Source organism: Excalfactoria chinensis, chromosome 18 (assembly GCF_039878825.1).
Source record: "Excalfactoria chinensis isolate bCotChi1 chromosome 18, bCotChi1.hap2, whole genome shotgun sequence".
NCBI classification, from domain to species: Eukaryota; Metazoa; Chordata; class Aves; order Galliformes; family Phasianidae; genus Excalfactoria; species Excalfactoria chinensis.
Genome location: NC_092842.1, coordinates 7,541,330 through 7,552,223, shown reverse-complemented (window position 1 = coordinate 7,552,223; position 10,894 = coordinate 7,541,330). Strand labels below are relative to the sequence as shown.

General features: G+C 38.9%; 1 protein-coding gene across 22 annotated transcripts in view; it reads left to right on the top strand.

Annotated features, from left to right (window-relative positions):
* The window catches only part of STRBP (spermatid perinuclear RNA binding protein), a 64,309-nt gene that overhangs the window by 25,801 nt on the left and 27,614 nt on the right, over nucleotides 1–10,894 (top strand). For 12 of the 22 annotated variants that reach the window (XM_072353141.1, XM_072353142.1, XM_072353140.1 and 9 more), the window contains exons 4-7: nucleotides 1,862–2,027; nucleotides 4,474–4,618; nucleotides 9,786–9,880; nucleotides 10,301–10,396. In XM_072353141.1, coding sequence (XP_072209242.1) covers nucleotides 1,862–2,027; nucleotides 4,474–4,618; nucleotides 9,786–9,880; nucleotides 10,301–10,396 — 502 coding nt within the window. Of the gene's footprint in view, nucleotides 1–990; nucleotides 1,064–1,861; nucleotides 2,028–4,473; nucleotides 4,619–9,785; nucleotides 9,881–10,300; nucleotides 10,397–10,894 lie in introns of all 22 variants that reach the window. The other 10 variants (XM_072353130.1, XM_072353129.1, XM_072353127.1 and 7 more) reach the window with 2 other exon arrangements.

Genomic DNA, 10,894 nt, shown 5'->3' with positions numbered 1-10,894 from the left:
AAGTTATTTTAGACAGCCAGTTGTATTACCACTGTGGAATAATTGCAGGGTATTGAAAGGCTGCTCTTCTACAGATGGACAATTAAGTTTTGTCATCTTATTGAAGAAGGTATTTAAGTTCAGATTCCCACAGAAGAGTCTTTCTTGCCATGCAGTGCACTACGTGTTTCGTTGGTTACTTTTAGAATTACTGGCTGCATTTCCACATGTCTTCTAATCTGGACAACATAAGCCATGGAATGGGTTCTTAAATAATAAATTTAAAACAGTAAAGTTCCAGGCCTGCATTCAGCACTTTTAAAACAACTGGATAGCCTTGCTATTCATACCTTTGCATGTTGTATATTTTGTGCTTCTGCTCTATTACAAATCTGGAGTACAGCTGTTGTACACAGCCATGCATTATTTATACACAGAGAACAATTTATTTATGCATTTGTTTGGGGGCAGATTATTTTACTAATCACTTACAAGCTAAAAGGGGAGGGGCTAAGGTATATTTCCCTACAATGTAAATTATCTTCATTGGTAGCTACAAACCATATTTAAAGGAATTCTGCATTTTCTCAGTATCTGCATTCAGATGCTGGTTAAGTAGCATAGCTCCAGGCTAGAAGTTGAGATACTGTTTGCTTTTGTAACATTGGTTGCAAAAAAACCAAAGCTTGTTTGCTTCTGGATGTTCCAGGGATAGTGGGATTGCCACAAGACTGACCTCCCTGTCTTCTGTGCAAACACCTTTTGCAGCATTTCCACTTAAAATACTCAGGCAAAATCTGTGAAATGATTAGATGACATTATTTATTGAGTGAAGCTTAAGATCTCTTAAGATCTATTTGATGATCTTGGATTACAACGTGATATGCCTTGTTTTTTTCTAACCAGTCTAACCTTTTGGATGGTAAGAATGACAGGAACTGGGATGCTGCCTTACTGGCTGAGATGATTTCCTACTTTTACTGATTATGTGCTTTCTGTTGTTTTTGTAAGGGGGATGTGCCGCTAGTTGGTGCCACAGTATGTGAGATGAGTCGTGGCAGTAGCTGGTTTTGAACTGTCAAAGGTGCATTTCTTGCATTTTCCTTGCTGTTTATTATGCAAGTTTTATGGTTTTTCTTTAGCCTACTAAACTGGTTTTTGTTGCAGTTTTCTTCTCAATACTCAGAACTAAAATGTTCTTACATCGCTTTGCAAGTTGTTTGCTGTGGTCTTTAAATGTTCCCCTAAACATTAGCTGGGGACTGGAATGTAATACCTAGTACTCAAAAACCTCTATTCCTCAAAAACCTCTATTCCTGTAGGTTGCACTGGTGAGACCTGTTGAAGGAATTAAGCCTGGAAGGCTTTCTGGAATTAAAATTTTTCCTGAAAAATCAGTTTGCAGGAGGTGCTAAAGTTTAAAAAAATAATCATAATAAAACGTTTTATAATTTTTAAGGTAAAGGTTTGAATCTATGAATTAAAAGCATCATGAAGGGCTATGGCCATGTTTAAACTTGGAGCATTGCTAAGAGACAGCTCAGATCACTTCTGCTAACGGGAACTCTGTCAGAGCTCGTCTAGATCATAACTACTGTATTCTTATGGTAGATCTGCAGATAGTTAATTTTGCTTTTTTTGTGCTTTGTGACTTTGAGCTAGGCATCTTCTGCATTCATGTGAACTGCAAATCAATGCTTTATTTTTTTCATAGGAGCCACTTTTATAAAAGCACTCTATGCTTAATTTTCTAATAAGTAATATGCCACTTTAGCACTGTAATCAGTCCCATCCATTTGTCTCCTCACTGTTATAGCATAATACAAGTATTTTGAATATGCAAAAATACCATTTTAATTACTCAGAATTATTTCATTTCCAGGGATCAAAGTGGTCGGACCTTGTGTGGTGTTATGAGAATTGGCTTGGTTGCAAAGGGTTTGCTGATAAAAGATGATATGGATTTGGAGCTGGTTCTCATGTGCAAAGAAAAACCCACAAAGACCTTATTATGTATAGTCAAAGACAATCTCCCCGTTCAAATTCAGGTGAGTTAATTCAGGATAGTCCTGTAGTAATGGCTGATAGCACTGCAAGGTGTGTTTGGGTAAAGACCCAAGAGAAGACAAGAGAAATGTGTTATAGATTATAGAGAGCATACTTTGAATCTAGGCCAACATGTAAGGTGTGTATCATCTCTATTGTGTTATTATGAGGTAGCTATTCACAAAATGTAACGTCTTGCTCATGGTGCTGTCCTAATTTCTTTTTGTGATGTCAGTTTTCCTATGCTGATAGCTAATCTTTATTTAGTAACTAATACTGCTGATTTTTGTTCTCTGCTCCAATCACTAATGTGAGCTAATTGGTAGTCCCAGAAATAACTCCCTGCTCATGCATGTGGTCCTTGTTCTCTGCTTCCCAGCCTGAACTTTTTAAGTTCTACACTGTAGCAGCTTTGCTTTCCTTAGACTTTCCCAAAATAAGTGCCTCTTATGTCTGAAGTGAGAAAAATGTCAATTTAGATGGTCACTCAGTTTATTTTACTCATGAGCTTCAAGTTGTTTTTATTTATGGCTATTTCATTCTAATGTTGGCATCCAACACATAAGAGTTAATGCCGGTCTCTTTAAAGCAGCTAGGATTAATACCTTTAAGTCCAATCCAGATTGCACCATGTGCTGTTACTGAGAAACTGTGCCCCAGAATATTCTACTGCAAGTGCCTCTCTCCAAACCAGGTCCAAACTGGGTTCATTTCTCTCCTGATCTGTTTTTCTGTCTTGTGTTTATTTCCACATAGACTACATGTGTTCTTGCCACTCTTGACAGCTGTTGGTTCTCACTGATCCTTTGTTCACATAAAGGGTTTATTTTAATGAGATAGTAGATACTGTGTTTGCAGATGTGGCCCTATCCATAGCTGAAAATATTAGGAACGTATCAAAAAGTAAAGTTAAATATTTGTAGCAAGATGTGAATTGAGAAAGGTTGAAAGTGATGAGAAAAGTTAGTGTATGCTTGGCTTTTTTGGTTTGTTGGTGGTGGTGGTGGTGGTTTTCTTTTGAAGCTGAGGTAAGAGGGATCTGAATCACGAAACCAGTTTACAACTATCATGACAATAAAGAAGCTTTTCAGACATGCCAGAGAAAGACAGACAAGGAAGCTGTAGGTTTGTTAGTGGGCAAAACCTGCACTTGATGTACAGAGACATTAGCTTCTGCTTTATTTTGCCTTGTAGGATAACCATGAGCAGATGCTTAAGTGATTTCATCTCAGCATTACTGGAGCAGGAGTGCAAGTCACAACAGGAAAAGTAGTTAGATATGTTCCAACTACTGATGTTCTAACCTTATGATCTTGCCAAAGCATACAAATACAAGGAGTTAGCTTAAGAATTAATTTGTAGTTTTCTGAGCAGGTCTTAAGGGTGAGAGATACAGATCAGTTGAGATAATTTTGATGCTGGTTACAGGGACAAATTATTAGGCAACTTACATTAAGTTCTTTTGTAGGTAGTAATTAAGCAAGAAAAAAAAGTCCTAAAATAGATCGATTTAAAAGAAACACTCTTGACTTACTGACATGCTGTCAGGAGAGGAAGGTCCGGTTTTCCAGGCATTCTCAGGAATCTCTTCTGGGGCTGCTATTACTGAGTGCAGTGGGAACAGCAGAATCTCACATCTGGATTCAAGTGCTGTGTGGAAAAGGGAGCAAGAGACAAAATCAGAAAAGAGTGAGCACCTTAAACCTCTGAAGAAAGATTAATGTTTGTGTTTGGAAAAATGCAAGATGGAATGCAACTGTGAATTTGTAAAAGATGGCAGTGGTTATTTATAAAGGGGCAGGGCTTCAGTACCTGCCATGGCTACCAATGGTAGTTTAAAGTGGAATTCGCATATTCGGAAGAGGCAAGTAGCATGAGGCAGTTTTGTTGCAAAACAGGCCATCAGAATTGCGTGTGGATAAGAATCAGCAGAGATTTCACCACCTCCAAACTATCTGTGGGGATTTGAAGAGTGGCTCAGAGTTGCTAAGAGATGGCCTTCATAAGCCACTCCTGTTCTGGAGGTTGTTGTCCACGTGTGCTGACAGTTATGGCTGTGCTGGTCTTAGTGCACATGAGAGCTCTTACAGTTAGAGGCAGCGTTAATGGACAGGCATTTTCTAAGACTAATAGGAGCTATCAGTATTTCTCATACTAGCAGCTACAAAAGCCAGCTTCTGTCTTTCAATTAAAATAAAGAAAAATGTGATAATAGAGTGTTCTTTGATAGTAGAGCTACTTAGCACTGTAATTAAATTTGTTGCAGATTATTTTTCTCAGTCATATTACTGGGGTTTTTCAGCTTGTTTTTAATGAGGGAGGCAGGGCCATACTTGTTACTGCAATCTTTTGTAGCCTCCTCGTTAGTTCAAGAGGTGTATTGCAGGTACAGAAAGCAGTTTTCCAGTTGATTAGGAGATTCTTGAAATCTTTCTTGGTGACTTTCAGAAACTTACAGAAGAGAAGTATCTCGTGGAGGAGCATGTAAATGAGGCAGCTATTATTGTTCGTAACACAAAGGAGCCCAAGCTAACCTTGAAGGTGATACTTACATCCCCTCTCATTCGAGATGAAGCAGAGAAGAAGGAAGGAGGTACACGGAGCGTTTTAACTTGTTTTTAAGACTGTTATATCTAAATCCTATCTAAATGCCCCGACTGTGCAGCACAGGGTTAATTAGCGAGTAGGTTTTTGATTGCGTATTTTCTACTAACTAGACTGGCTATTGCCACAGTTGGTTACGTTATTTGTGCTTTAAGAAGACAACAGTCACTTAATCGTCATGTAACTATGCATTAGTTTTCATTTGCAAGCAATATTGGTAGTGTTAATTTTGACACAGAGTATCTTAGTTCTCCTTTCTTTCAGACTTGCTGGTTGATTCTTGAGCACCCCAGCGCTGCACAGTCTTTTTTTAAATTCAGTCAGTCAAGTGGGATTGGTTCGTAGTATCTTGACAAACTCATAAAACCGTTTCTCTTCTGATATATAACAACTTTCCTGCAAAGCTTGCAAGTATATCCCCCTGACCCTCAATTTTTGTTCTTGATACATGTGTACGTTTCTGGCTTTAAGAGTTTCCTAACTTGGATTCAATTGAAGTTAGGGTGCTATAACGGAGTACTTCTGCTTCTGAATTCAATGTTGTACCTCATATCTTTGGTGCAAAATAGATTTAGAAAACTGTAACTTAGTTTCTTTCTATTCCTTCTCCCTAACTGCCTGACCTCCGATCTAGTCATAAGCCCCCTATTGAAGAACTGCTGACTGGTAGCATCAATGAGGCTGGAAACAAAGAGAAATAGAGAAGAGCAAATGTAGCCATATTTTATTTTTTAAATCATGTCAGTAATTTCTGCTTCACTTCCCAAGCCTGTCCCTAGAGACTTTGCCACTGGATGATGTCAGACCTTTGACCAACTGGCCATTCTCTGTCATGACAACTGAGGCAGCTGGGCCCATGTGGGCTAGGGAACTCCCTGTCGCTCTCTTCCCATTCTAGACTTGCCACAAGTCCTTTGCTTCCTCCCCTCTCCCACATGAACTACCGATACAATACGAAATGTTGGTCAGTTTCTCTTCATTTTTGTTCGAGGCGGGGGCAGGAAGGCTCATTTTGAAAGAAATCTGAGCACTCTGGCAGCAGTTGGATGCAGAAAAATCTTACAAAACAGATGAATGGCAAAGATTTCCTAATTGCAGTGTCTATTTATTCTCAAATTAGTAACTATGCTCTTTTGCAAGACCACTAAAAAAAACCCTGTGTATTACTTTAGTTGTTCTTCAACTTTGCACAAGATATTGGTCAGGCTTGTGTCTGCAGCTGATGGATGTTTATGAGGAGATACACACACACAAAAAAAGGGATGTCACTGTGGCAGTGAACTCTTAAGACTCCTGAATTGATCTCAGTATGAATGAGGATTTGAATTTTAATACTTTCCTGTATCTTAAATACTCTATTTTGTTTTCATTGTTTTCAGATATTTCTGTGTTACTGCCTCTGGAGCAGTGTTACGCTGTTATTTCTGTAAAGCTGGTAGGAATAGTTAGGGTAAATAGATCTGGTTTTAAAGCACAGGTTTTTTGACACCGATTCATCCCAAGTGAAACAAATGTATTGTCTCCCTTTATAAAAGGTATGCAGATATTGATATGTCAATAAAAGTGGTAAATAGATAAGCTCATATTTTTTCACAATATTTGCAATTCTCTGAGTCCCTTTTACCGAGGGAAAAATATTCAGAGAAATTTTCAGCTAAAAATACCTTGATCTCCAAAGAAAATATGCCAATTTTTTTCAATACTCCTGGAAAAAATGCCAACCAAAATTAATTACAGCCTTGTGCAATTTTGAAAACTGTTCCAAGTTTATTCCATACCTTCTTTTGAATGGAGGAATTCAAATGGTTGTCAGTTTGCCTTTCATCTCTAGTGTAAGACAGGCTGCTTGCATTCAGGTGTCCTGTGAGCCTCCCCCAGGGTGCAGAGGCCGCAAGAAACTGACCAAGGTTTCACTGTTCGGTGGTGAGCCACTAATCCTCCTCTAACCAAATCAGTGAGGTTAGGGCAATGGGCCTCCTTCTCAGTGCTCCCATCTGTTCTGTAGGAATGCTGTGTGTACCTTCATGCCCTGATGTCAGAATGTATCAAAAACATTTCTGGATTTCTCTTCAGTCCCCACCTCTTTGGAAAAGTGTTCATGTTTAAGCTGTGGTGTTTGCCCTATTTGCTTTTGCTGCTTGTTAGCAAAAATAAATAGTGGACTACTGTGTGTATGTGTGCGCGCGTGCATTTCAGTGTTTCTCCAATGGCTATCCATAAAGCTCTGCTTTCTCCTGTTAAGAAGATAAGCATCTAAATGCTTGCATTTTGCTTCAGATTAAACTGAAACTAATTTTTAGCCATAACATCAAATATAAATTGAGCTCTGCAGACCAGAATGCCGGACCTTGCAAATCAGTTATTGCTACTGAGCAATAGTCACATAAGCTTATGTAATAATAAACAAGTTCAGTTACTGAAGTGGTGCTGGAATCAGCCCTGCTCCATAACTGAGCACCTACTGCATAAACAACCTGCCTTTGCTGGCAGACAGCGATGCTCAGAACAGAGGAGCCTTGCCTCTGTGGAGAATGCAGCTCCTCCTTGTGTGGCTGACTTAAGTGAATGAAGTTGGCAGCCGCTGTAAGGAGAGTGTAAATATGTAAATACAACAAGTGGAGAGAGATTTACTGAAGATTGGTTCTATGCTGCAGAGTGTGAGCTGATGTCAGGGCTTTACTTTTATCTACTTGTTTGTACTCCTTGTATCACTGCTTTTGTTAAAACCACAAGGAAAAAAAAAAGAAAGCTTTGCAACCACACTTGAAAAATTTTGATTGGGTCTCACTTTCCTGACTGGCAGAGCATGAAGAAACATGCCATTCTACTGAGGATGTTGAAAGGCAGTCTGCTACGAGCTGCTCACCCTCTTCACTGCCTGTTCTCTTCATCCTCCTGTTTAATAGAATCTTGCACCAGAAGCTGGCTGACTGCAGCATCTGCACAGAGTGCTCAGAACACCAGCACTGAAACTGCAATTAGCAGAATTCTCCAACTTATTTCTAATATACACCTTCTGAAATAGTCTTATTCCTACTGGAGAATTGAGATTTCAGTTTGCTGAGAACAAATCTTAAGAGAATGGAAAAGCCTTTTCATTCACTGGAATGTCTGATGACATCTTCTGTCTGTGGCCTTATAGTTTTAAGGCAAACAAATTTACTTTGTCACTAGATGCATGTGCTACAGCAGTCTTGTGCAATAGACTTGCTTGGCAATGAACTGTGTCTTGACAAAAACCAATGAGTTTGCAGTCAGTCATCTTTGCTATTTCTAACGTTTAAAAATAAGATTCTGATCATTCATTGACAGTAGCTGTTTTATAAAATACGTGAGCTTTAAGCAGATGTTTTTATTGTCCAAAATATAAGCTCTTTTAATGCAACTATACAGATGTATATCTAGTAACTGTGCCATAAAACTACTCCTTTAAAATAAATGAAACTGCAAAATTTAGAAGCCAGCTTTCTGTTCCTAAGTGACCTTTTGTTCTCACAGCAATCAAGTACCTTGAGACTGCAGCTTTTATTTGGAGAACACGCAAGAGGAGTGATTAATCTCAATATTGTAATGGTGGTGTTGAGGGCAATAAGAAACAATGCAAATATCTGCTGTGAAGTTCATCGGGGTCAGAAAATAAGCTTATAGCACTTAAGTCTTCTGCTGACAGCAGAACAAGCAGGTGCAAAATGCAACTATGAACTATCAGACAAGATACCCGGTTCTGTTCAGCTTTACACTTTCTTTTGTTTGGCTTTGGGCTCTTTTCTCCATTGTAACATCATGTGCTTTTACCAGAGTACCCTTCTCACTGGTGGCACAGGAGGAGGAGCACCTTAACATTAAAGGTGCAGTTACACTTAGAAACAATACCACCGAAAGTAGCCTATGGGAAAGTACTTATAAATGATGAGTAACATTTCAGCATACAAACCGACTGTACTTTTTCTCCTAACACCCTGATATTTTAAAAGTCTTCCTGGATACTGAATCCAGCACAGATTTTGGACTGGATGTTGGATTTCATCCAGACATTCATAATCTCCCTTGCAACCTGCAGAGTTGTCCATTAGGAACAATGGAAAGGTTGTTTTAGCTTTTCCAAAATATTTACTTTGAAGAATAGTTGTATATTCATGGGAAAACAACATGTTCAAGGTTACAGTTGAGCCATGAATTCATTTTGCTTCCACTGTGATGTTCTCATATCAGAGAAAATTCACATTGAAACCTAAATCCTCTCAGATATGTACAGTCTGTCATTTGTACAGTCTCCAGAAAGTCTGGATGTTAATTGTATATAGATAAAAATCAGGGAGGAAAGGACTGATACAGTATTCCTTGTTATAGAGTTGGATGTGACTGCTAAGTGCACGCTGGATTAAAAAAAGAGATGCGAGAAAGGTGTAAAGCTCAACAGAAAACGTCTTGTCTCTACAATCCTTCTTTGAATTTCATCTGTCTGTTTTTGGTTGCTGTTGAGAGCGAAGATTTTTACAAGTGGGGGCTGCTTCTCAAAACGTTAATAATCTGTAATTTACCAAACGTGTTTCTTTCACATGTTTTGGTTATATGAAAGATCAACCGTAGAAATGTCTCATTTCTTACATATTTCTTTCAGTGAATTACTGTTCAATACTACTAATGCTGCTCAATAAAAAACACTTCAGATAAATCTGATTTTTTTGAAATTATCAACATGTTCATGGGAGTAACGTCAGAGTACTTTGTACCGACTGGGTTTTCTTACATTCTACCCCTCTCACAAAAATCTTCCCCTTGTCAAAAGAAGCTTGTCTGAAATTCTGTGCCATTTTTGTGCACTTCAAGTCACAAAGAAGGGAAAGAACAACCAAAACAAGTGCTATACAGCTTTTTTCTGCCCTGCAATGTGTTCTGCATTTTTAATAAGATCCCAGATTGTCTATAGCAGTGGTCATCTTTATTATTACTATTATTCTATAAGGAGCGAATGCCTTTGCTTCTGTTGCACATGTGCACATTTACTACATTTAATGGCTTGTTTAAATTAAATAACAGTGCACTTAAATTCTGGGAGTCTTATTACCTCTTTGAGATGCTGCCGCTCTTTTTGTATTGTGACAGAAACCCCTTGGTCAAATTGTATCTGTCTCTTTTTATCCCATTTTTACCAGTAGACAGTGTTGCGATGAAAGATCCTCCGGACTTATTGGACAGGCAGAAATGCCTGGAGGCCTTGGCGTCTCTGCGGCACGCCAAATGGTTTCAGGTTGGCTATTTGTTCTTACCTTGTTGTTACTGTAGCCTTACGAGGTTTAATTTGAGCTATTTAATTTAAATGCCTCTTTAATTTCTGATTAGTCCCTAGTAGAGCAAAGGTCTACAATTCCGAATTCAGTGTTGTACTGTCTAAGGGCAGGCATGACAGGTACACAGCCAACTGGTCTAGAGTTGTTGTGAGACTACGAAAGCAATCTTGACATTTTGTTTCCTTTTCTTTGTCTCTCTATAAATTGAAGTATTTTACTTTCTTTAACTGTTCCTATTTTGCATGAGTCTGATTAAGTATTAAGTAGTTATCAAAAAAAGAAAAAAAAAAAAGTCTATCCCAGGAGTGCATTTAAAAAGAAAAGGAAAAGTGAAGGCAAGCTTTTTTGCAGGTATATTGGAACCATTCTGTTTGTTTTAGGCCAGGGCAAATGGACTAAAATCATGTGTAATTGTGCTTCGTATTCTGCGGGATTTGTGCAACAGAGTCCCCACATGGGCACCACTGAAAGGATGGGTAAGTACAAAACGAGCTGAAGGCAACCTGCTCAGATCAGACTTTTTTAAGGATTGTAGTGGTGTCTGAACTGGGGTGCGCTGTGTGACGTGTCTCCTTTAGCTTCTCTCCCAACTCTCTGAACTTTCCATTAACTGCTGCCTGCAGGAAGGACAAAACACGAGTATTTGTTTGGTCTATTAGGTGTGCCAATACCACGGAAGGAGGAATGACACTGTGGGGACTTGCACGCCGTTACAGATTTACAATAGAATTCCCCATATTACCTCCAACTTCAGCTACTCAGAGTCTCCTGCTACAATGGCAATGGTGGTCAAATCAGAGCACGTTATTCTATATTAGCAGGTTTGGAGAGGGCCAGATACTCTGCATGTCCAGAAAGGAATGCTTCAGAGGTCACAGAAGGCTGTTTTCTCTCATGTAGAACTGATATCACAGAATCAAAGAATTGTATAGGTTGGAAGGGACCTATAGAGGTCATCAAGTCCAACCTCCTTG